The sequence below is a fragment of the Cuculus canorus genome, chromosome 24, assembly GCF_017976375.1.
Source record: "Cuculus canorus isolate bCucCan1 chromosome 24, bCucCan1.pri, whole genome shotgun sequence".
In the NCBI taxonomy this organism is placed as follows: Eukaryota; Metazoa; Chordata; class Aves; order Cuculiformes; family Cuculidae; genus Cuculus; species Cuculus canorus.
The window spans coordinates 7,441,723-7,467,169 of record NC_071424.1 but is presented as its reverse complement, the minus strand read 5'-3'; the positions used below and the strand labels follow the sequence as shown (position 1 = coordinate 7,467,169).

The window sequence follows — 25,447 nt, the reverse complement described above, 5'->3', positions numbered from 1 at the left end:
GAGCTTTTGGTATCTTGCCACACGTCCTGCAAACAAGCTGAGCTTTCCTCCAAATTTGCAAACAGAAATGCAGTCGGGTAAAGCAGGTGAATCCCAGCCCCATCTGTGTGGGGGTAGAAACACTTCAGAGTTGGTGCCACTGTGAGCTAAAGGAGACTTCTTGGGCACCAGAACAGTCCCCTGGGAAAGGGGTTCTCCTGGCCTGAAGGTGCCTCATATCAGCAGGGTTTATTCTTCTCTCCATGTGGGAACAAGCTTTCCCTGTTTGTTTTAACTTCATACATGGAGGAGCAGTGAGTGTAGAGGGGATCTAAGCCAACACATGTGGCAGCATCCTCAAAGTGCTGAGACCCTGACTTTTAAATCCAACAAATGCCAGAGCCGACTCAGGGCTCCAGGTGAGGATGCTGCACCCTGGAACAGCAGAGACCTTGGTACCCAAGGGAATGGGCTGAGCCTCGCTGCCGGCCCCACCAAAGCTCAGCTGGATTTCCCTTGCACAACTCCACTGTCTCCAGCCCCTGGGTTGTTTTCTTGTGGGAGCACGGAGCATGGTGACCTCTCGACGGGTGCAGGGGCTGTTATCAATAACAGGAACTGAACTTGTCAGGAGGGGCAGGAGGGAGAGAGAGACTCAGAAAGAAAGGAAGTGGTTAGAAAGTAGTCACTTCCATTTTTGCTGTGAGTGAGCCTGCGCCCACATGCTGTGGGCTCAGGGGATGCGGTGCTTGCTTTCCTCAGGCTAATCTAGTCCGGGATTGGCAGTGAGGTTTTCACAAAAAGTGCACAGATCATCTCCTAGCCCATGATAACATCAGAAAGAAGCCAGTAAAACCAAGGCTGATTAAAAATAGCCCACTCTCAGCCAACGTCCGGTGCAGAAATAGGTGTAATGAATCAAACAGATACTGATTGTGTCACTTTGGGGGTCAAGTCTCTTCACCTGGCTTAAAACGGCCCATGTGTGTGATGCTGACTGCACCCTCTGTCCCCAGCACAGGCAAGACCCGTGGATGCTTCTACTTGGGGCCAAAAAGCCTTGCTGCTGCACAGCGCAGGACTGGGAGGATGAGCCAGCAGCTTCTGTGGGAAGTCTGAGAGGTAGGGATGAGCTGGGGTTGTCTGAGAGACCAGTGGTACAGGGTGAAGCCAGCCCAAGAGCTTGGCTCCTCCAGTTCCCAGCTGCTGCTGCTGGGCAGGAGCCGTCTCTTCTCCGTGCAGGCAGTTGCACAACTGACCCCGACGGCCTCTTCCTCTTTTCTTGGGCAAACTGTAGAGCTGAGGCCTGTCAGATCTTTGAGTGAAAGTCATGTTTTCCACACCTTTTCATGCTGTTTTCCTGCATTCTATTAAAATACCTTTTTAAGGTGGGAGGGCCCAGAGAAAAGCCTTGTTACCCCCTGCAAATGTGAAATCACTGCCACATCCCAGTTACACAGCACCCTGAAAGACCCTTCTTGAGCAGAGAGAGAGACTCAGACTCCCGCCATCAATCCCACCAAATCAATCACAGCAGGATATGTCCTAGAGGCAGGACCCTCACCCGCTCAGCTGGGATCATGTGAGAGACATTGCATGTGCAACTGAGAAAAAGTCTCTACATTCAAATCCTTGAACCCACAGTTTGGGAATGGGCTGCCAGCACCCAGGCCTGGCGGATGGTGCACTGAACCATGCTGACCTGCTCCCAGAGGATGTTCTTGAGTTGTGGTGCATCTTGCAAGAGCCACAGCCCAGTGACAGCAGTGGTAGATCCCATCTCTCCAGATGGAGATGTGCTGAGGCAGCCAGAGGGCAGCAATGCCAAGACAACGCAGAACTGCACAGTGCAGCTGCAGCAGGTCTCACCGAGGCAGGGTCACGCATGCGTGCCTGTCCTTGGGTCTGGCTGCTCTTGGAAGCTGTTTTGGATCATGCTTTCTGGCCTCAGAAAATGCGGAAGCTGCCACGTTGGGCTGCGTGTTGCTCCCATTGCACAATGCCTCGTGCATCCCCTTGCTCTCACCGCAGCAGCGGGGCTGAGCCAGGACACACAGGGCCTGTTTTATCTCAGCTTCAGATATCAGAACTATTCCTGTTGGCTCACTGTGGGGAAATCAGTGTGCTGAAATCCATAAATGCCCCAGATGTGGAGGAAAACCTAAGAAACACTAAGCTTTTTAGTTATTTTTTCTTCTGCTGTGGGGGCCAAAGGGTGTCCTGAGCTGCTCTGGGGTAGGGGACACCTTTCCTGCCAGAACATGCAGGTCGCAGAGGACAGAGCCATGGGACTTTCAGCACTGGAGGGTAACTCAAGCCAGCAGCTGGTGGCATGAGAGGCTCTGATGTAGCAATGGGGCTTTTTGCCCATGAAAGCCTCGCCTTGCCAGCACTGGGTGGGATGCAGAAGCACTGGGTGAGATGCAGAAGCAGACAGCGGTCCTCCCCATGACTCCGGGGCTATTGAAAACCCTTCCCCTGCTCCCACCTGGTGTGGCCACGGGGGTCAAGCCATGGGGCAGGCAACAGGGCAGAGTTTACAATAACCTGAGTAAGGCATGGGTTCTGCCAGCATGTGGAAGAGCAGCAGGTCCCTGCTGGCATGGCTGATAGGCAAGGCACTGTGCTATGCTACAGCCCATCCTGCCCCCAGACCTCACTTCTGGTTTATGGGGTCCATTGCTGTCTATATGAACAATGAGTGCTGGACTGTGTGCATTTTGGGCAAGAATAGAGCCTTCTAAAATGCAGAGCCTGCGTGCAATGCTGAGGCCCTGGTCTGTGATACCAGGATAGTGAAAGAGGGACGTGTGCTGCTGGTGTATGTGGAGAGGATGGGGAAGCACCAGCTGAGTGCCCATGGGGCTGTGGAGAGGGGTGAAAAGTCAGCAAGTTCGGCTCTCAGTTGGGGCAGGTCACTTCCTCCTGCTATGTCACCAGCCAGCCTGGCATCATGACACCATAGCAGATCATGTACCACTTGGTGAGCATCAGACCTGCCAGAGGGCATCACCACATGCTCTCAGAGCCCCCCAAACAGCTCTGTCTGCCCCTCTTCTGTGGGTCTCCTCAGCCTCTCCCCAGACAAAAGAGCCACCAGCAAGGCCACCTCAACCCAGCTTTGGGGAACTAGAGTCCAGCCAGGAGGACTCTGTGGAGTACAGACGCAGCAGCCTGCAGGCGTGTGCTGGACCGGGACCTGCTGCCTGGTCCTTCCGGGGAAGAGATGCTGCATGCTGGGCCGCATTCCACAGCACGGGCTAGGTTTGGACCCACTGGTGCTAGCAGGAGTCCCTTGTCTCTCCCTATTTCTCCATTCCTGCAAGGGCCTGGTTTATGTTTCCGTCAGGCATGGACCCTGAGGAGGTCCAGATGGACTGTCTTCCACAAGGAGCCAGGACTGATTCAAGCAGTTACTTTAGCCCTGCACATCAGCGTCTTCTCTGCCCACCTCTTCTCCATGGGTCAGTCCCCAGAGCCCAACACAGCCTGGCTCTCAGGGCAGACTCTCTGTCAACAGCCTTTTTTTAAATAATGCTCAGCAAATGAGGGCAAAAGTGGTGTTTGTCAACTGACAAAATATCTGCATGTTTCTCTGGAGACCTGGTGGGATGTCCCAATGGCCCTGCTCCTCGTCCCCTCCAGGACAGAGCAGAGGTCAGTGACAGGCAGGGGAAGAAGTAGAAGGAGCTGGGCAGGGTGCTCTGGGCTGGGGCAGAGGAACTGCAGTGGGTGCTGGGTGGGTAGCAAGCAGGGTGACCTGACCCATGTGCACAGCTACAGATGGTCTCGGGGTGAAAAAGGACAGATCCAAGGCTGGAACAACACTGAAATCGTGCAGGGCTCTATAGATCGTTGGCACATATTTGTACACAGAGTCAGGCAACAGAGCTGGGGAAAGGTCTGGAGAAAAAGTCCTCGGAGGAGCGGCTGAGTCAACTGGAGCTGTTTAGCCTGGTGAAAAGGAGGCTGAGGGGAGACCTTATTGCTCTCTACAACTGCCTGAAAGGAAATTGTAGTGAGGTGGGTGTTGGTCTTTTCAACCAAGTAACAAGTGATAGAATGAGAGGGAATGGCCTGAAGTTGTGCCGAGGGAAGGCACAGTGGGGTTGGGCTAGCAGTTGGACTTTATCACTTTTAAGGTCTTTTCCAACCTGAACTTATGACTATATCATTCTAGGGTGCAGGACCTGGCCTGGGAGGAGCAAAGGTGGTAGAGATGGAAACCCTTGCTCCATGGTCCTGGGAAATATTGCAGTTCTTTGCCCCCGGGAGTCTCACTGCCCTCAGCTGCATCCCACACGACCCGCAGCACCGAGCCATTCCTGCTCAAAGCAGAGCCTTGCAGAACAGTGCTGAGCCTCAGAGCTCCGGTGCTCCCCACACGGGGCTGAGGGTGTCAAGCAGGTGGCTTGTGATGAGTGTGTTAGGTCATGGAAAGCTCTCCTTAAGAAATACCAACCAGACAATGTAAAGAAGCTGTGTCCAGCCTGTTTCGTGCTGGACCATGTGTTCATGGATGCTTTCAGCCCTGAGAGGAAGCAAATAACACTGTCTCCCACGGCAGGTCTCTGGTAAAGGTCGCAGCTGATCCTAGAGCCAATCTTTTGTGACCTCTTTCTCTGCCAGATGTCAGGTAGCAGGAACTTTCCTCTCCAGTGAGGTTCAGCCCTGGGACCAGGCTCTCCGTGAACAAGTCCTCTGCCCCAGTGGTGCTGGAAGAGCCACTTAGAAAACAGGAAACCACTTGACCAGGAAAAAGCAGTGAAATGTTCTCTTATTCTGCACTGTTTGTTGTTTTAGGCTCTCCCAGCCAAGCGTCTCAAGATGAAAGGCAGCTCAGCTGATCCCCGAACATTGGGGCAGTCCCTCCTGGACGCCGCAGCCGGCGGCCCTGCCGCACCACCCACAGGAGAATCAGGACAGCATGGCTTCACAGCCCAGATGCCAAGATCACTGCTAATGACAGACCAGGGAGGGGTGAGGAGGCTCAGAAAAGCTTGGTGTGTCCCCGTTACCAGCCTGTCACCTCCGTCTCTCCCTTCCAGGAGAGCACCTCTGCTTTCCAGTACATGGATGGTAAGCTGAGGCGGGGCGAGAGTATTCCAGCTCAGAGGAGGAAACAGCTTCTGTCAGTGCTTTGGATAAGGACCAGTTCTCCAAGTCTGGCATCTCAGACCCAACATGTCCTCAAATTCTCCAGATGTTCAGTTCCATGGGCACATTATCAGTGGTCCCTGGACAGGCAAGGCTGAGCTCTGTGTCACTCTGCAAGACCCAAGGAATGGTCCCATCACACCAAGTCAAGCTGCAGAGGCTGTGGCTGAAGGGACAGACAATTCATAGGGATCTGGAGCAAAACCTTCAGAAGGCAATGGTGGAGAGAGCTGATCTTGCACCCTTTGCTACTGCCTCACCCCTTGCAGCACCCACCTGGTGAGGCCAAGCTCGTGCCGGTGAAGACTTTTACAATTGCCAATCGTGAGACCCACATCCAAGGCCAAGATATGTCCTGAGGAACAGCTTCATCTTGTATCAGGATGGTGTGGCCAACAGGACAAGGAAAGTGATTCTGACCTTTAACTCAGCACTGGTGAGGCCACACCTCGAATGCTGAGTTAGGTTTTGGGCCCCTCACTACAAGAAAGACATTGAGGGGCTCGAGTATGTCCAGAGAAGAGTGACGAAGCTGGTGAAGGGACTGGAGAACAAGCCTTACGAGGAGCAGCTGAGGGACCTGGGGTTGTTTAGCCTGAAGAAGAGGAGGCTGAGGGGAGACTTCGTCGCTCTCTTAAACTACCTAAGAGGAGGTTGCAGAGAGGCGGGTGCTGGTCTCTTCTCCCAAGTAAGAGGTGATAGGACAAGAGGAAATGGCCTTAAGCTGCATCAGGGCAGGATCAGGTTGGACATCAGGAAAAATTTCTTCCCTGAAATTGTTCTCAGGCACTGGCAGAGGCTGCCCAGGGAGGTGGTGGAGTCCCCATCCCTGGCGGTATTTAAAAAACAGGTGGATGAATTGCTTAGTGTTCTGGTTTAGTAGTGGACAGCCACCGTTGAAACTGATGATGTCAAAGGTCTTTTCCAGACCTAGGGATTCTATGATTCTGTGATTCCATTGTGATGGGTGAATGCCACCTACAGCAGTGCCATGGAGCACCCACGCTGCAGCTGTGCCAGCCCTAAACATGCATCAGTCTGAGGAGGGTGGTCTCAGGATGGCCTGCAGCTCAGCTGGAGGGAGGACAGGGGCTGGGGATCTCTCAGCTGCTCCTGTGAAGAAGCAGAGCTTCCTTCTTTTGAGGTCTGGGCACAGAAAGTGGCAGGCACTGCTGACTGCTGAAGAGACAGACTCATGTTGTGTTTGGCTCTGATCGCTGTGGGGGAAGCCGAGGAGCTGCAGAAACAGAAGCAGGCATGGCTGAGGCAGCGGCCGTGCTGCAGGGAGGGGAGCAGCTCTGGGTGCTGTGCTGCAGCGCCCCAGCACTGCTGCAGTGCAGGGAGAGCCACGGGCAAATGTTGATCCCTCTGCTGAAGGACCAGCTCTGCCCTTGCACAGCCCCATCCTGGGACTCCCCAAGTACAGGAATGCGTGTGAAACCCCTCTGCCAGCGCAGCCCAGGGTATGGTACTTGCAGGGCGAGCCAGCTGGCAGATCATTACGGCATTGGTTTTGGTGTAGCCGCAGGCAGGGGTCTGCTCGCAGGGGACGTGCGAGAGGGAAAGCAGCCAGGCAACAAGATGGGACAATGCTCTGCCTTTGCCCTGAGCTGTCAGGCATGGAGGATGGGCAGCCTTTGTGTTTACTCCTCCAAAAAAAAAAGACCTTCCTTCCGAAAACAAAACCTTTTGTGTGCAAATGCAGCTGTCTAGTAGGTTTGTTTTTATACAGGAAACTTTCAACTAGAGGACTGGGGATGGTTTCATTTTGAGATGAGTTTGTCAGTTCATGGTGGTATTTGGAAACTGAGCTGCTTTCCAGCTTTGGAGGCTGAGTTCTCCTGTAGCTGCTGAGCATGGCAGCAGTGCCCAGGGCTTCCTCCTCTCCCTGCCATGCAGGCAGCCTAGTTTGGACTGAACCAGTATCCCCTCTTCCTTTTCTCTGCAGAGGGCAGAGGGGGAGGCTGCTGGCAGGGACTGGTGTGCATGGTGGCAAGCCTGAGGTCCCTGAGCAGCAAGTGAAACGTGTGATCGTCGTGGGACTGGAAAGGATCAAATGTTCCTCCTTGGCCGTGGACAACACAACAGATGCAGGAATGCACTGCTCTTGTGTAGGGCTAAGCTGGGCCAACCCTGCCAGCCTCTTGCAAAGACAACAAAAACATGAGCTCCAGGCCATTTTTCCACTGGGACTGCGGAATACAGCAGTCCTCGCACTCACAGTAGTGGGTCTTGCACCTCATCCTGCCACATCCATCAAGATAGGAGAGGCAGTGCTTTGGGACCCAGCTTCCCTCTGAATCCACTGGCAAGATCCCTCTCCTTGCTCCCAGGGTCCACCTGGCTACCTGCTCACCAGGGTGAGGAGAAGTGCCATCCTGGACAAGGTCTTGGGATGCTTTGCACCTCCTGAGCCAACTGACTCACCAGCTTCTCTCCATCTCCCTTCTGACATGGGACTGAGATGGACCTCTCACTCCAGGATGGTGGCTGGTCTGATGGGGCTTAGGGCAGTAAAGCCTTCAGCAGCAACAGCCCACAGACACTTCAGGGCTGGAGCGTGGGTCTGGGTGCCTTTATGGGCTCCATCACAGCCTTGGGGGCCCTCCCTGTCTCCCTTTGGCTCAGTGGCATGAAGGGATGCTCACCATCTCCAAGAGCCCCAGCACCTGGACTGGCCCTGCAGCATGTGGCACAAACCCAGGTGAAGTGCAGGGAGGTGTGAGCTGTGCCCAGCCTGTTGAACGGCACACATCTCCCACGTCCCCCCGGTATGCAGACCCCTGCTGTCACCCAATGGCAGGAGGCATCTCTATCCAGCTGATCGCTCCTCCCTGGCATCTTGCAGCTGCGATGCTGGGCGAGCCCAGGCGGGCCTTCCTGTAGGACCAGCCCAGACTTGAGCGTCAGGGCTGTGCATGAACAGGAGTACATGGCAAGCGAGAGCACCAAGTTGACAGCACACTCGCCAGGATTGCAGGGACGGGCTGCGGACCATTCCAGGGATGCCCACCAGGAAAGGTACTGATCCCAATTCTTGCTTCCCTCTCTCTTCCCAACTGTGTGGGCAAAACCAGGATGCATGTGGTGAGGAAAGGAGAACGGACCCTTCTGTGCTTCGGCACAGCACAGGCAAACCCCATTCCATGGCCCCGAGGCTGTGGCAGGGCACGGGCAGCCTCTGGGCATGGCTGCACCACAAGCAGAGCCTGGCATTACACGGCTGTGCCTGGGCAGGGGGCATCTTCTGGCGTCCAAGCACGGCGAGACGCAGGTGGGTATCGGCAACTGCTTCATGGCTACTTCTTGGCTCTGTGAGCGTGACATCCTGGCAGCACCAGCTGCCAGCCTGTGCTGGCACTGTATCCCAGAGTGGAGCAGAGACCTGCAGGAGCCGTTGGTGATGGTGTGAGGGTCTTGGGGGGACCATCGAGGTGCCACCCGAGTGCTGCTTTCAGTAGAGGTGGGGCAGGCACCCTCCAGGCTGCTCTCAGCGCTCCGCTCCTGGTGCCTCTTGCCTTGGCCAGGAGAAGGGGATTCGAGACTCCTCAGCCCCAGGGGCGGCACCCACAGCCCGAGCAGGTCTGCCCGGCTCTGCCGGCTTTGGGCGTGCTCTGAGACACCCACAGCCCTGCTCTTCCCAGGTCTGCAGGCGCCTGGTTCGCACCCGCAGGCGTCCCGGGCTCTGCTGCCAGGTCTCCAGCAGTAAGGGGAGGGCACAGAGCATCACCCAAGCATGGGGTCACTCCTGTGCCTCCTGCCACCCTGAAGCCTGGCCTCCCCTGTGGAAGGGGTGCTGCCTCCCACCACCTGCCTGCTCTGCCCTCTTTGCAAAATGGGGAGAGCTCCAAGTCAAAAGCGTGGGGCAGGAAGCAGGCAGCGGTGCTGGCAGGGCTCCACGTGGGGATAATTAAACCCTTGAAGGTGTTGAAGGAAGAGCATGCCAGTGCTCTGGGGTTTAGGGTTGGAGAACGGTGGCGTGTGAACCTTGCAAACAGCGAGGTCTCAGCAGCACCTGCATCTCCTGTAAGCTCTGCCCCAGGACCAGCCTGTTCCCCTTGTTCCACCCTCGCAGCCCCAGGCAGCACTTAGCACCTACAAGATGGCAGAGGGGAGAATCATCGCCTGGGGTAGCTGACAGCACTGGTGGGCACAGAGAGAGGGACTGGAGGGACAGAGACCAGAAAGATCATAGGATCATAGAATCATAGAATAGTTCGGGTTGGAAGGGAACTTAAAGATCATCTAGATCCAAACCCCTGCCACGGGCAGGGACATCCCACTGGATCAGGCTGCCCAAGGCCCATCCAACCTGGCCTTGAACACCTCCAGGGATGGGGCAGCCACAACTTCCCTGGGCAACCTGGGCCAGTGCCTCACCACTCTCATAGTGAAGAAGTTCTTCCTAATGTCCAGTCTAAATCTGCCCCTCTCCAGTTTGTACCTCTTCCCCCTCGTCCTATCCTCACAAGCCTTTATGAAAAGCCCCTCTCCCCCTTTCCTGTAGCCTCTTCAGATACTGGAAGGCCACTATAAGATCTGCTCTGAGCCTTCTCTTCTCCAGGCTGAACAACCCCAACTCTCTCAGCCTGTCCCCATAGGGAAGGTGCTCCAGCCCTCCGATCATCCTTGTAGCCTCCTCTGGACCTGTTCCAACAGCTCCATCTCCTTCTTACATTGAGGATTCCAGAACTGGACACAATACTCCAGACGAGGTCTCACAAGAGAGGAATAGAGGAGCAGAATCCCCTCCCTCCCTGCTGGCCACGCTGCTTTGAATGCAACCCAGGACATGGTTGGCCTTCTGGGCTGTGAGCGCTCATTGCCGGCTCCTGTCAAGCTTCTCGTATGTCAAGAGATGCTGCTGCTGGGCCAACAGACAGGACCCCAGAGCTGCTCCAAGCGCCATCCCTTTGGCACCAGTGCCCCAAACCTTGGAGCCCCTGGGTAATATGTTGTCCTAGGATGCCAGGTTGAATGCAAGGGGTCCTGTCCAGGACAGAGCTCCCACGGGGATAGCAGGGCTGCACATCCAGACACAGGGACTGGCTCCTCCGTGCAGTGGCAGTATTGCTTGTGGTTGAGTCCCTCAGGAGTGCCACAGGCAGTGGCCTGCAGGGACCCTGCCAGGCTCTGCCCGTGCCCAGCCTCCGGAGCGCTGCACACCCACTGGCACCATGCACAGACCCTGGGACACCACACTCCGTTGCCCACCCTGCTCATCCTCACCCCAGCTGGTGCTTCCAAGGGATGTCTCCTGCTTCCCCGGGACATCTCCTGCTTCCCCGAGGTGTAGAGAACCGTGCTCAGTCTGAGAGGTGCCTCAGCACGCCACAAGCCCCGTGCCACCAGCTTGGGGCCCAGAGCACCCGGAGTAAAGCCCAGTGCACAGAGTACAAAGGCAAAAGACAGGTGGACTCTGCTCACGGTCCGAGGTTGGCACTGCCTGGGAGACCCATCTGGAGCCTTTGACAGACAGGATCTTTGCACAGTGGCTATTGTCCCTCAGTATAAGCCAGACCTGATACCACAATGATGGACATGCTGTCAGAGGTCCCCTTTCCCATCTCTGCTCCGGACTGGATGATCCCACAGAGCCCCAGGCCAAGGACAATCTCCCAGCCTGAGGCTCTGCCCCTTGCAGGAGGTGGTGGCTTGGCTGCGCAGAGCCTGCAGTGGCACCCCAGCTCTGGCCAGGATCACTTCCAAGCCGCCCACGGTCAGCGGGGAGTCCTCCACCCCCCTACTCCTTGCGGTAGCCTTTTCTGCTTCACGGAAAATGTGATGACTCGGCAGCCTCTGAGTTTCCAGGCCTGGTTCCAGCTGTGGGGTGGAGATACCTTCAGCAGTTGTTTTTGGGTCTGGCACAGCTGACGGCTTCGCTGTCGGGGGGACCAGAGGGGAGACCTGGCATCTCCAGCTGAAAGCGAGCTCTCTCACTGTCCTTGCCCGTGGTAGCATGGTGTCACCAGGGTGGCCATGGTTTGGCATGTAACGAGCAGCTGCTTCTGTCCAGTCTGGGAGGCTGCTGAGCCCTGCGGCGCCAGGGACAGGGCCTGGGTTTGGCTTTCAGGAGCACTTTGGGCTGTTTCCACCACAGGCAAAACTCCCTGAGCTCAGGCAGCACAACCGCCGGGTGCCCAGGCTTAAATCATTGGCTCTGGTTAGGATGTGTCTCCACAGCCAGTGGGGTGCCAGCTCTGTGTGCCCTGTGATGGGCCACCAGCAGCACGCAGGGGCGGGTGAAGTCTCTGGGACACCTCCCGGTCTGTGCCCAGAGGCCAGTCCCATCCTGGTGGGCAGCAAGGCATGGTGCTGAGGTGTCCCCAACAGCCCCTCCTGCCGGGAGTTGCAGGGCAGTGGGCTCAGGGGACACATCTAGACTCCATGCTCCAGTGGCCCCTGCTCAGATCTCCAGTCCAGAGAGCAGGGTGGACAGGACAGACCTTATGGTCCTTGGGAAAACCAGTGCCTGGAGAAACTACCTTGGCAGTGGAGATGTACCCTTACAAAGGGCCATGGCAGCAGAAGTTGTTTTCCAACAAGCTTCTGAGACGCCACATCCAACCTCCCTCCCTTGCAAGTCCATCCCACCAAGTCAGAGTGGCTGGAGATGACCCACTTTGCAGAGAACCTGGTGGCAGGAACGCCAGGGCTGCAGGCAGCCGTAGTGACTTTGTATGGGCTCAGCTTTCTTCTCAGCTGGGCAGGGACAACTTGGCCCAGATGGAGTTTCCCAGGACTCCAGTGAGTGGGTTTGTCCTCTTGCTGGCCTGGAGCTGCTCTTTGGTGTGCTTCAAAGCTGGAGAAGCCCCACCTTTTCTCTGTAGCCTGGGAAAACCTCCTGCCTGTGCCACTGCAGGGGACATGGCCTCAGACATGAGTGGGTGGTTCTTGAGAATCAAGAGTCCCTCCTGCCCCATCCCCCTGATTCCCAGCCCACCCTTCATCAGCTAGGAACTCTTCAAGTTCAGCTCTGCCATCACTTGCCCTGGGGACATCTCAGTCCCACCTGCCCCAGTCCCCCCTGCCTGCTCTGCCTCTGCCCCAGCCATCCTGACCCTCCAGGCTGCTTGCAGCAGCCCCATGCTCCCCGTGTGGGGTCACCTCTCCTTGTGCTGCCATGATGGGGGTGTGCTCCCTGACAGTCTGCATCCCACCACTGGCATGCACGGGGTCGGGTCATGAACCAAAAGCCTTTCTGCAAAGGCATTTGGGGACCATCCAGCCGTAGCTCCTGGATCCCGCCCTGGGCCCCTGGGTAGCGCTGGCAATCCCTCGCTGCTGCAAGGAGCTCCAGCCTCCTCCCAGCTGCCTGCAGCCGCACAGCATTGGAAAGAGGCCTTTTAAAATAGTCCCCAGCCACTGGAGATGGCAACAGCTGCCCCACACCTCCCTCTACCTGGGCTCATGGAGGGGCACTCCATCCTTATCCGTCTGAGCAGCTGGAGGACGTGGCATCCAGTATCAATGAGCACCCTCCTTGCACCCAGCTCCTGGAGAAGGGCCAGCCCTGCTCATGCCAACAAGCAACAGCAGGGATGGGTGTACCCTGCTGTCTGTGGCGCTGCTTGATGGGTCAGGTCATCCCCATCAGTCCAGGTGCTGATGCACATCAGTCCCAAACGCTTACCGGGGGATCCCTAAGAGCCAGAGCTTTTACCCTGGGTCTCTATCACTTGAGCAGATGCATTACCTACTTTTTTAACATTCAGCTCTTCCTGGAGCTTCCTGGAGCTAAGAAAGCATAGTCCTTATGTTCTCATCCTGCTTCCCATGTCCAGGGTGTTGGGTGTGTGTCCCCCCCCGCCAGGTCTGGAGGCAGAATGACTAGAAGGTCTCCTGGTTGTTGAACTATCCCTCTGCTGGAGAGATGCTTGGGTTGCTAAAAGGGCAGATGAAGGTGACAAATCAACCCTCACCCCTGGGCTGAGCAGCAGGACCAGGGCCCCTTTACCCTCCACTAGCTCCTGGCAGGGGCCTGGACCTCTGCAGAGACGTGACTATGACCACGGACCAGGAGTCCTGGCACCGGTCCCATTTGGCTGGGACCTGGGGGATTAACTGTCCCCTATGCAATGGGAAGGGAACTCGTGCTCTGTCCCCTTTCCCAGCTGGCATCATCAACCTGATGGCTGTCGGGAGGTTTAGAAGATTGACCTGGTGTTGGAGATAGGTCTCAGACAGGGGCCACTCTGTTCCCCTCTCTTCTCAATGGTGTGCAAGGGCTGAGGCTTTCCCATGGCTTTGCCCAGGCACTGAGGGCTGATCCATCTATCACAGGTCCCCACCTGGCAAACCTCTGAGGTTCCGGGGCAGGGAATCTGCTGTCCTGGAGCCAGCTGGGGGGACAACTCAGTGGCTCACAGCAATACACAGAGCTTGAATACCCCTGTTGGTGGCCATGCTGGGTACTGGGACAGACTCCCACGGCCACACAGGCCGTGCTGGCTTCCGGGATAGACGCATCACTGAACCTTTTCCAGCACTGTCCCAGATATCCAGCACTGATGTGAAGCCAATGGCATCTCCACTCTGAATCAGAGCTGGCGTCCGGCCACGCATTGCACAGACACAGTGCAGTACTGCACAGCTCTGTTCACAGCTGGGGGGCACAGGGTCTCCCCATGGCAGCACCGCAGAGCGCAACTCCTGCCACCCATGAGCAGACAGGGCAGAGCTCAGCCCCAGCCAACCCCTCAAACAGGCAAAGGATGCTCCAGGCACCTTTATGCCCGTGGGATGCTGTGCAAAGGACACCCTCACAGAACACGCACTCAAGCCCCCGCTCCAGTCTGCTGTCCCTGTGCCATGGGCAACACACAGAGGCTCAGTTCTCCCTCCTCACTCAGTGTGACCAAACTTCTCATTCCCCATCAACACCCCATGCAGAAATTGATGCATGCAGAGATAAAGGGTGCACGAACGTGCCGGGCATAGCCAGCCACAAGGTACACTGCACCCAGCTTCTCACTCGTGCCAATGCTCCCTTCAGTATCCCAGCCCAGCTGATGGGGTCTGTGATCTGCCCTTCCTCCCCTTGCTGGGGGCTGGCTTGGGCACTCCCTTCCAGCTCATAGCCATCATCTGTCCCTACTGTCTCCTCCCCTCTCCTCCCCTCTCAGCACCAGCTCCCACAGCTCTGCAGAACTCCTTCTGAAGGCCATCCCCAGCTCCAGCCTTGCAGAGCCGCAGCCACAGCGAGCTTCCCCTCTCCAAGCCTCCCAGTGAGCAGCTCTCTGGCTGCAGCTTGCACAGGCTCACACAAGGACTGCTGTGGAGTCACTGCAGAGGGGAACAGACCAGCAGGATCAATAGCAAATGCACACAGCAAGAAGCACACACGCACACTGGACTTCTCCCAGCCAGGAGGTGTGCTCTGTTTCTGCCCAGGGACGGCTGGCAGGGTTCATGTGCAACGCGCTGGCATGCAAAGCCTGTCCCCACTGATGTTGTCCTGTCACCCGTGCTCGGAAATTATGCGGGGACACAGCCCCTCACTGCCATGGGAGAAGAGTCTGGCTGAGGACAGGCATTGCTAAGAAGCTCCCCTCCCCTCAACCTGTCATCCTTTTAATCTGCAGACCCTCTGGTCCCAATGAGAACACCGCTGCTGCTGCTGCTTGTCCTGTGGGTGCCGCAGCTCCTGGAAGCCCTGGCAGAGGTAAGCCCTTGTCTCTTTACCCCCCTTCCGTTTGTCCATACAGACTCTTGGATTCAAGTGCGCTGGCGGTGAGGGTCTTTGCATAGTCCTACCCCGCTGAGGAATGACGGCATATTTCTGGGCTGCCTCTCCAGCCATGCAGCTGCGCCAAATTAACAACGTTTGCAATTACGATCTGGCTCTCTCCTCTGCTTCCCCCCCTCCTTCCCCCAATGCCCTCGTGCCCCAGTGCCTGGGATTGGAGCGTGCTGCTGCTGCCATGGCTGCGCGTCTCCTCACCCCAGGAATTAACTGGCAGCTCTTCCCAGGAGTCCAGAACCCCTTCCCTCCCCTCCCACAGACACACTCCCCACAGCACCACAGTCAGTGACAGGGCAGAAATCAGTCAGCCGGCAGAGCCAAGGGGAAAATAACTAAAGAAAGAGGATCGCTCCTCTGTGGCTTGTTGCAGGACAGGGAGTGGGCAGCGAGGTTTCCTTTCATGTGGAGGGAGCCGGACCCAACATAAGCTGGGCACACCCTGCCCGCTGTCAGACTGTGGGGAGATGGGTGTTCCTCGAGCATGCTCTGCACCCGCCGCAGTGTGGAGGGTGCTGGATGCTCTGGGGATCTCGGGCCAAGCCCTCGCTTTGCAACCAGTGGGGAATGGTGGCCGGACTGAGCTTTGGGATCCCTCCATCCTCCCCTGCGCGACTGTGGGAGGTGGGAGATCTTGTAGAGGGAGTGGCTGTCCAGAGCTCTCTTCCACAGCTTCTACTTGTGCCCTGGCTGTTTTGGGATGGCTGCTTCTGTGGGCACGGCCCCAGGTTGGTCTGCAGTCCCAGGACTCATGTGAGAAAACAGGGCAGTCGACAAACTGCATCTGCTGAGGCTGTCTCCCCACCTTGGCTGGGGAGGGCAATGTGAGCTGTGGTCTGGGCTCTTCTGCAAAAAGGAGTCACAGTTCCCAGATGCCATGGCTGGATGGGACCTGGGACCCCTGGCCTGGCACAGGGCACCTCTTCTAGGTCTCAGCTTAGACCACCTCACCCTTTGTCTCACTCGACATTTTCAATCCCCCAGGGCGAGGGATGTAACCGGACAGCGGGGCTGGAGGCACAGGGTGCACCTGGTCATCGAGGTAAGCGAAAGCAGAGGACCCCAGCCCACAGAGGCTGGTCTTGGCGCCTGGCAGCGGTGAGATGAGCAGATTTGCTGGGCCAGGACACTTGATGTTAAGAGAAGCTTTGTAAATACTCTGCTTTAGACTTACTGACTAGGGAGTCAGCCCCATCCCCTTCCAGCAACTACCTTTGTGGGTGGCTATGTGCGAGACAGACAAGGTTCTAAGCTCTCTCCTTGCCACAGAGCACCAGCCTTGCACAGGGCCCCTGCTGTTGGCTGGGCAGGATCATCCTCCACAGGGCAGCCCCACAGCTGTGCCGAGCTGGCTGGGGAGAGGCACAGCCACACTCCTGCAGCCAGTGAGCGCTGTCATGTGTTTGGAGCCAGCACGGTGCCCGCACAGCACTGGGCCAGTGAAAACTCTCCCAGGTGGCCTGCAGGGCCAGGGCATGGGGGGTACGTGGATGGGGCTGGCTGTGATGTGGTCAGAGGAGCTTATCTACAGTGACACAGACAGTGTTGTGATCATGGGCCTTAGGGCTAGAGGATGCTTCCAGCCCATTTCAGCTTTTGGTGCATTTGTAGTGCAGAGGTGAGGAGGTTGATTGCAAAGTGATGGATGGAGGCAGGTGATGCAGTCTGTTGGAAACCTGAGAGAAGCAGACAAACGTGGGTGGAGAACTTGTATCCCCACGAGATAAAAAGAGCCTGCGGTGAAAAACCACCCTGTTTGAACTCCACACAGGGTGCAATCCCACTGACTGTCTTCAGGAGCAGAATATCCATGTCCTGTGCTCTGCAGGCTGCTGTGACTGGGTCTCTGCTGACAACAAGGGGAGCCCAGGTCACCTGGCCCAGGTGTAGACACCTGACCTGTGGACACCCAGCTACATTCACATAACCCTATTGGAGCAGTCTCTTCCTAAATGTGTTCTTGAACTGCTCAGGGATGGCACTGAGAAGGCCTCTTTTGTGTCCATCTAGCTTCCCCAGTCCCCTCTGCTCTGACTGCCTGCGGGCAGCTCTCACCATGCCAGCAGGCTCCAAACAACCGCACTGCATAGAAAAGAAGTTGTGTGTAGCACTGAAACTGTCCAGCTTGTAGGGAAGGCCACACATATCACCTGAGCAGTCCCAAAGGTGTGGGGCTTACCCTACACTGCTCCTTTTTTGCTGTGCAAAAGCAGCCCCCAGGCAGCCCTCTGGGGCAAGAGCGGTGCTTGTTTAAAGCTTCCTTGCTCTGCCAGATCACATGTAACCTGTTATAACGTGTTGCACATCATAAACCTTACGTGCTAATTATTGCATAAATGTCTTATTAGCACTAGAGCTGTTCTGGTGTTCCCAAAGTCTGGAAGCAATAGGAAACATGCCATTCCCAGCAGGGATGGGGACCATGGGACGATCTGCTAGGAGAGGCGTGGGGAGGCAGAGATGGAGCCTGCAAGGGTTCACCTTGCCAGATCAGTCCCAACAGACAGGCTCTGTCTGGCTCCTGTTTATTGTAAGTGGCACCTGAGCAACATTAAAGGCAGGGATTCAATAGCAGTTTTGGCCACTGACCCACCCATTCAGCCAAGCCCTGTCAGCCACTTCCTTGTCCCCAGCCACTCTCCACGTGGATGCCCCAGCACCAGCCCTGCAGCCGCAGCATGCTGACCTTGCTGCTGCAGCAGAGTCAAGGTGGGACACACCTCTGCTGGAGGGCAGGTGCAAATCTGGCCCCACATTTCCTCCATGTATGCAGTGTCCTGCTCTTCCCATGTTGTCTCTGCACTGGGCAGGAGAGGAGAGTCACTGCCTGGATCCCTCCGAAGCAGCAAACCCTCTCCTCTGTCAGAGCCCATGGACTATTTATTGCAGGGAGCATAAAATCATAAAATTATGGAATGGTTTGAGTTGGAAGGGACCTCAAAGCCCATTGAGTTGCAAACCATGCCACAGGCAGGGATACCTCCTGCTGGATCAGGTTGCTCAAAGCCCCATCCAACTTGGCCTTGAACCTCCTCACTGCCATTTCCATCCTGCTCCCTCACTGGCCGTCATCTTGCTTCTGCAAGAGGGAGACAGGGCCCTCCAACACCTTTTTTTGGGCTCAAACCAACCATGGTGGTGAGTAATGGATTATACCCAGCCAGGGCAACTTTCCTGCCATAAACCAGGGCTGTCTGGATGCACGTGATGACCTGAAGCACTGTAGTCTTTCTCCCAGAGAAGGAGATTCTCCATGCTTAGGAGCATCTCTTTCATGTGGTGCCTTTGACCACAGCCCATAGGGGTTTCTGAACCTTTTTGTTCTGAACCAAGGGCTGTTTGGAGCCCTTGGGGCCATGACCAAAGCAAGGCAGTGCCCACCGTGGTGGTCTGTGCCAAGGTGTGCAGCAAGGGTGGGTGGGCTCAGGAGCCTGGCCCTGCCACCTGGGCATCCTGCAGCACCAACAACTCCCTGGTGAGGGTTTTGGTTTGTCTCTGCAGGGACACTTCTCAACCTCAGCGTGAGTGACCATGGCTGGTCAGACTCCCTCCTGCTGTCCTGGGATGAGCTGGAGGGGGGTACTGAGGGATATTCGCTTGTCCTATCCTACCTGGAGTCAAGCACGCCACTGCAGAATGGATCTGTTGGACCAAATATCACCAGCTTCTGGTTCCACGGGCTGACCCCTGGCACGCGCTATGAGATTGAGGTGACAGCCACGCTTGCCTGCGTGGAGACCATCAGCGAGACAGTCACAGCACAGACAAGTAAGGGGTTCCCCAGGGGCTCAAAGTCAAAGGATCTCAGTGCTCCTACCAAAGACTGTCACACTGCTTTGGAGAGTGCAAAGTACAGGTCTGTGTGGAGTTCATAGGGAGGCTGAGCCTTTCCTCACTTCTGCAAGGATTAGAGTCCTTCTCTGGTCCCCATAGGGACATTCCCTCTTCCATGGGCAGGGTTAATGCTATATTTCTCCTGGAAAAATATCGTTAATAATAGAACATCATGCCTGGAGGCCTAGGAAGAGCTACAAGGAAGTAGCTGGTTTACCCACCAAGCCATGGTCTACGCCCTCCCTGGCTGATGCCAAGGACTGGGTGGAAGGGGGCAGGGCTGGTGAGTCCACAGCTCAGGTGAGGATGGCAGCCCTTGCCTCCATCTCTCCAGAAGATCCCTAAGCAAATCAATGCAGGTGAAGGTAGGAAGCTTACAAAAGGAGAGCAGAGCTGGAGGAAGAGGGGCAGCCAGCAGAAGTGGTGGTGTCAGATAGCAGGGGTGGCTGCAGGCAGAAGGACCTGGTGTTCACAGGAAGGCAGGTGGCAGGACCCACGGGGCCAGCAGGAGCAGAGGACCTGGCAGCAGGGGAGCTCACAGATAAGTGCTGATGGCTTCACCTTTCCCAGTGCACACATGGTGTGTGGTCCCTGGCCAAGCCTCCTTGCCTGGTTCAGGGTGATTGTGCAGAGACTGATCCAAAGGGGATGGTGCAGCCTACAGAATGGGAGACCCATGAGCTCAAACGGAGGTCATGGTCCTGTGCTTGAGGGACTGGGTCCTGTGGAGCTGGCTGGCAGGACCTCACCAGGAGAAAGCACTGTCCCACCAGCGCTTGAGCAACCAAGTAGGTCAGGCATCACCAGACAAACAGCCAGCATCATCTGTGCCATGTTTGACGCAGGTCCTTCACCTGTCCGCAACATGACCCTGAGCAGCAATGGGAGCTCTGATGTGCTGCGTGCCTCCTGGGTGCACGCCCATGGTCAACGAGATGGCTACTACCTCACCCTCTACCACAGCGACTCTCAGACGCTGGTGAGAAATGTGTCCATTCCACCAAACATCTCCAAGTTCCTGTTTGACGGGTTGCTGGCTGGCAGTGAGTACGCCTTGAAGGTCAGCACACTGGCTGGATCCAGGCAGGCGAGCACCAGTACCCACCAGTGGACAGGTAGGGAGTGGTGGGTGTGCCTGACCAAGAAGGAGGGGATGGGAGGAAGGGTTTGACAGGATGGATGCAGCACATGTGCCGGCTGGGCTGTCAGAGAGGAGGTCTCCAGGCTTGGGATGGGAAGCTTGTATAGGATGGGGAGCAGATGGGAGTTTTTCATAGCCCTGCTGTGATTCCATGTGCTTGGCCAAGGGGACAACTTCACACCTCAGTCCTGCCTTGCAGGATTTGCAGCTTGGATTTTCATGCTCCATCTCTCCGTGAGAGAAGGGCTATCTGGGGTTGCTGGCAAAAGGTGGGAGCTGCAGAAATGTTGCATTACCCAGGCTGAGATCCCATCTCCCCTGCAGCCTGAAAGACAGATAGTGTAGAGGGACCTCAAGAGCCCCTCAGCCCACCTGGGAAGATATGTGTGAGAGGCATCCTTCAGCAGACCTTCAACCCCAAGTGGGCACAGGAGACCCTGGGGAGAGAGGAGGTTCCAGAGAGTCCCATCCTCAGTGCTGATCCTCGCTACCTCCTGCTTTTCCCCTCAGCTCCCTCCATCCCCACCCAGCTAAGGCTCAGCCCAGGATCCAGCACCAGCCTTGTTGCCTCCTGGGAGGATGCTACTGGGGCTGCGTGGCTGCATCTTGCACTCCACAACCTCCTCACCCAGACGGTGACCACGACCCTGTCGGCCAGGAGGGGCCTCACCAGCTACACCTTCCAGCATCTCCACCCTGGCACCCAGTACTGGCTGGGGCTGAGTGCCATGGCTGGGCCCTACACAAGAGTGGGGCCCAATGCCACCGCCTGGACATGTGAGTATGATAAGGGGATGGGAGAGAGCATCAGTGGCACTGGCTTTTTTCCTGCCTCTGGTGCAGCCTCTGAATCCCAAGGTCTCTTGCCGCAGCCCCAGGTACAGAGGACAATTCTTCTGCTTGGATCTGGCTAAAAGCCACTCCAGGACCTGGGTCTGGGGCACTGTGACAGTGGGACCAGTGAGAACCCTGGGCAGATGAATTCCCAGTGCCAGTCTGCTTCTCCCTGGGGTGCACTGGGATCAGCCTGTGGCCTCTCCCTGAGATGGAGCATAGATGGGCAATGCATGTCATTGGTGTTTTGTGCAGCTGGAGTGGCTCTCACTCCTCAGGGCTGTTCAAAGGCAGCAGAGAAAACTAGGGGAAAGGGTTTGCCCAGTTCAGCTGATTTGAACTGGAAGATCCCGGGGCGTGGGGGGGGGGGGGGGGGTTTCGGATAATGGAACTTTGGTCCCCTTTGATTGCTAACAAGGATATATTTTGGTTGCACCTTATTTTGGTAGCATCCTGGTGGATGTTTCCAATGGGCCGGGTGCTGTGCAAACATAACGAGGGAAGCCAGCCTCTGGCAGGTCAAGAAATTGAGTGTGGCCCTCCCAGACCCCAACAGGTTACACCATTCAAACCAACTTCCTCCAGCTTCTGTCCTCAGGCTGATGAGGGCCCCAAGAGCAGGTGACTTCCAGTGCCACAGGCCCGGTTTGCTGTTGACACTGTGTCTGTAGGACTGCAAACAGTTCTGAGCCTGGACTTGCTCTCTTAGGTGTTCCCAGAAAACATGAGGGGGAAATGGAGAGCGCAAGCCTGGCCTCCAGGACAGAGACTCATCCTGAACACCAAGAAAGCATTGTCCCTCTCTAGTGAGGAGCAATGAATTTTAGAGGTGCCAAACTGCACCAAACAGCCTCAACAGGGCTGTTGGGGCTGGTGACCCATCCTGTCCCCAGGAAGACACTGGTCAGGCATAGGCTGAAAGGACCTGGGTATCACCAGGTGACAAATCTCCAGCTCTTTCCTGCTTGGCCTGACGGTCTGGGGAGCTGGAAGTCTGCTCACTGCTGACTCTGCAGCTGAGATTTTGGAAGCCCTCCACATCCCCAGCTGCTTTGCTTCTGCTCTGAAGCAAGTCTGACTCGATCCCTGCCGCTGCCATCTGCAGCTCTGACCTACCGGACTGAGCAACTGTCCCTGGTGCCAGATGCACGAGCCAGAGGCGCCCAGCCAGGGATTTGGTCCAGGCCGGTTCCTGGGAATATCAGCAAGCTCATGACAGGACACGAATGGGGAGGAGGGGGACTTGCAGGAGTTTCCCAGAAGGGTTGCCAGCTTTGTCTGAGCTCTGCCAGGCCAGGAAGGGTTGTGCTGGGGAATGGAGAGAGCACACACCAAAAGGATGTCTAAGTCTGGATGGAAGGAAGCAGGGAATGAGGCTCAGGAGTGTTTGGGAGACCTTAGAGTCTCACATGGAACCCCCTCCTGTCATCCTGGCCCTTCTGACTGAGTGGGACAGCATGGGTTGCTGGTGTGCCCAGCACCTTAGTGCTGGCAGTCCTGAATTGCAGCAGACAGGAACCACTGGGGTTGGGGTCCAGAGCCCCCGTAATCCTTACATATGCGATTTCATTCCCTTCCAGACCCCCTGAGCCCTGGCAATGTGACTCTGATTAGTGCAGAGGAGCAGAGCTCCTTGCAGGCTCATTGGAGGACCCCAGCGGGAGAGCGGGACTTCTACCTGGTGACGCTGCAGGATGGAGCAGCCAGTGATCCCGTGAGGAACATCTCTGTTGGTGGAGACAACAGTCACGTCACCTTTCACGGGCTGAGCCCCGGGAAGCAATACTCTGTCCAGGTGACAGCGGTGGCTGGGCCTTACCGAGCATCGGCCCGCAGCGCAGCAGCCTGGACACGTAAGCAGAAAGCCCAAGCATGTCCTCTCGAGACCATTTCTGCCATCCGGTAGAGGGAGAGGTGCCCAGAGGGAGGCCAGGGGAGGGGGATTGCAGAGGGAGCAGGAGTCAGGCTGTGTAGGGCAGTGACACGTGGTCTCAAGGGCAGGCTCTGGGTAAGAGCGGCAAAGTCTACTGTCCCATAGACCTTTGTGAGGGTGGACTCAGAGGTCCTTGCTAGACTTGAGTAGGATCAGGCACGAATCGAGACCAGACCTTCTCCGTAACCTTTGGACTCAATGCTAGGCAAGATCAAGTCACCTTCCCCTCCCTCTGCTCACAGCACCTGGGTGGTAAAGCACCACCGGTCCCCCCAGAGAGGCATCTCCGTGTGCCTAATCCCTCCTGGGCATTTTGAAGAGCCACAGTTTGTGCTCAGAGCTGTCACCCTGGGAAGGAAGGTCTGGAGCCTTAAACAGTGCAGAGAGATGCTCACCCAGCCTCTGGCATTGAGAACAGTAAAATGCTCTCCCTGCAGTCCTGACTGCCAGTGTTTGGGGGGGCTACTAACACTTCAGGGTGTTATAAGAGGAGTCTGTCTGCCTGATGCACTGTCCCATGCAGTGCCATGCATGATCCCATCCTTGTCTCCTGCAGAGCCAGTGTCACCGTCCGGTGTGAATCTGGCCAGCCAGGGGAGCCCCTACAGCCTGCGTGCCAGCTGGGAGGAGGCACTGGGGGAAGGCTACTTGTTGGGTCTCAGCCCTGTGGAGCACCCTGTGAAGAACAGCTCAGTGCTCAGAGGTGTCACCAACTTCATCTATGAGGGCCTCCAACCTGGAACTCTTTACACCTTTGAAGTCAGCACCATAGCTGGCCCCTACACATCCACACCCCAGCGCATCAACAACTGGACATGTGAGTGCCACAGCCCTCACCACAGCCAGACCCAGGGTTGCCACTGGATCCTGCCTTTCCCCGTCATGTCATGCCTTGGTTCCCGGGTCTTCTGCAGCTTCATGCAATAAAAAGGCAAAAGGCTCAGTAGGAAAGCAGAGGTGCTGCTGACTATGCCTGACCCTGGTCTGAAGCCCAACCGCCCAGCACAGGGGTCAGCAGAACCCATTGCCCTCCTCCTCCCCTGGCCGCCCTCCCTTGGAACTTCTCAGGCAGCATCTGCCTTGAACCGCCTCTCCACTGTCCTTTTCCGAGACCATCCCACCCACCACATCCTCCAGCACCAGAGCAGTCCTCTCTTACCGTGCCAGTTTGAACTCTGTGCCAGCCCAGTCCCTGTCAAACTGGTGTGTGGGTGTCAAGAGGGGTGACAGTGGTCTGCTCAGACCCTGTGGGTGCCCAGAGCACCTGAGTGTGGGTTTCTCCCAGGTAAGGGGCTCCAGCCTCAGCACTTTTGAGGTTGCACTTCTCCCAAGTGACCACAGTCCAGGTGCAGTTGTGACTCTAGACCTTTCCTTTCCTAGATCCTTTGGCCCCAGAGCAGCTGACTCTCAGCAACCAGGGCCACAGCACCTCTCTGCAAGCCTCCTGGAGAGCAACTCCCACTGGCAGCACCGGCTACACAGGCACCCTCTGGGAAACCAAGTTCCAGGAGCAGGTCAGGAACATCACTGTGGGGAACGAGTGGACAAATGTCACCTTTGAGGACCTGGTCCCTGGGCGACAGTATACACTGGAGTTGTCTGCTATGGCTGGACCTTACCGATCTGCTGTGCGATCAGCCACAGACTGGACATGTGAGTGTGATATCCCTACCTCAACCCTACTGCAAGTGCAACCATGGCCTTGTCAACAAAAGCAGAAAGTTCATAGCATGGGAGCAAGGCAGAGTGTGGAGCATGTACAGGAAGGCAGGGGAACCAGGGGCAGGAATGCACAGACAGGAAAGAGTGGAAGGACAACAACAGCTACGTTCAGCCAGCTTGGAAGTAAAAGAATCTTCAGTGGTGGGGAAACCCATGACTGAGCAGCAAACATTTCCAAATGTCACCCAGTGTAAAGGTGGGGACCCGCTCCCGTGATCGTTGTGGACCAGAAGCTCAGGCTATTCTGGGGTTTGTTATGGCAGAGCTGATTTCTGACCTGAGCCCTCCAGGGAAAGGTGGTGGAGGGGGCCCAGGACAAGGGCATGAAGGCCTCCACTCCACATCGTGGCAGGTCCACCATGACTGCCTCTCAGTGCCTGGATGTCTTTTCTCTCTTAGATCCCCTGGCTCCGGCTGGCGTGACCCTGACCAACACCCGACGCCCTTTGGGACTCTCTGCCTTCTGGGACAAGGCTGCTGGTGATGTGGACCAGTTCCATCTCCACCTCTACAGCAAGAGTCATCCAGCACAGAGGAACATCACAGTGGGGCCAAACACCCACAACTTCACATTCTTGGGACTGTCCCCTGGCATTCAGTACTTCCTGAGGGTGACCGTACTCGCTGGCCCGTACAGATCTTCATCACATTTTGCCACTGAGTGGACATGTGAGTGAGATGAGTCTCCAGCTTCCTGTAGGGATGGGGCATCCTGGCAATGGCTGCAAGACTAGCAGTGACATAAACGTGTCCAGGCAGAGGGAAGGTTTTATGAGTCAGGTGCTCTGTCCTGGCTTCTGCGCCGCAAACATTCTTTTCCCTAGCTCAGGCTTTCCCCTGTCATGCTGAACCTTCTGCCTATGCTACTTGCGATCACAAGGTCAGCCTGGGACTGGTGGGAGAGGGATATGAGACAGGAAGCATAGAGACCTCCATATGGGCTTTCTTCCCTGACCATGGAGCAGAGCAGCCCAGTGGGGAGCTGTGTGCTCTCTTCTCAATACAGCACCTGCCTGCAAGCAGCACCCTGCAGATGTGCACAGGCAACTTGCATGCCCCCCAAGACAACAGGATAGCTGGCAGTCAGCCACCACCTCCTTTAGCC

The 25,447-nt window shown here is 56.5% G+C and overlaps 1 protein-coding gene across 5 annotated transcripts in view; it reads left to right on the top strand.

Moving 5' to 3' along the window:
- Nucleotides 1–8,032: 8,032 nt before the first annotated feature.
- Nucleotides 8,033–25,447, top strand: part of LOC104059011 (receptor-type tyrosine-protein phosphatase V-like) — a 44,627-nt gene continuing 27,212 nt past the window's right edge. For 3 of the 5 annotated variants that reach the window (XR_008453469.1, XR_008453470.1, XM_054087488.1), the window contains exons 1-10: nt 8,033–8,157; nt 14,721–14,800; nt 15,863–15,920; nt 18,380–18,646; nt 19,558–19,827; nt 20,364–20,630; nt 22,268–22,540; nt 23,177–23,437; nt 24,001–24,273; nt 24,742–25,011. Coding sequence is in view for 3 of the 5 variants with exons in the window: in XM_054087488.1 (XP_053943463.1) it covers nt 8,142–8,157; nt 14,721–14,800; nt 15,863–15,920; nt 18,380–18,646; nt 19,558–19,827; nt 20,364–20,630; nt 22,268–22,540; nt 23,177–23,437; nt 24,001–24,273; nt 24,742–25,011 (2,035 nt within the window). In the remaining 2 variants the exon portion in view is untranslated. Of the gene's footprint in view, nt 8,158–14,271; nt 14,509–14,720; nt 14,801–15,862; nt 15,921–18,379; nt 18,647–19,557; nt 19,828–20,363; nt 20,631–22,267; nt 22,541–23,176; nt 23,438–24,000; nt 24,274–24,741; nt 25,012–25,447 lie in introns of those variants that run through there. The other 2 variants (XM_054087490.1, XM_054087489.1) reach the window with 2 other exon arrangements.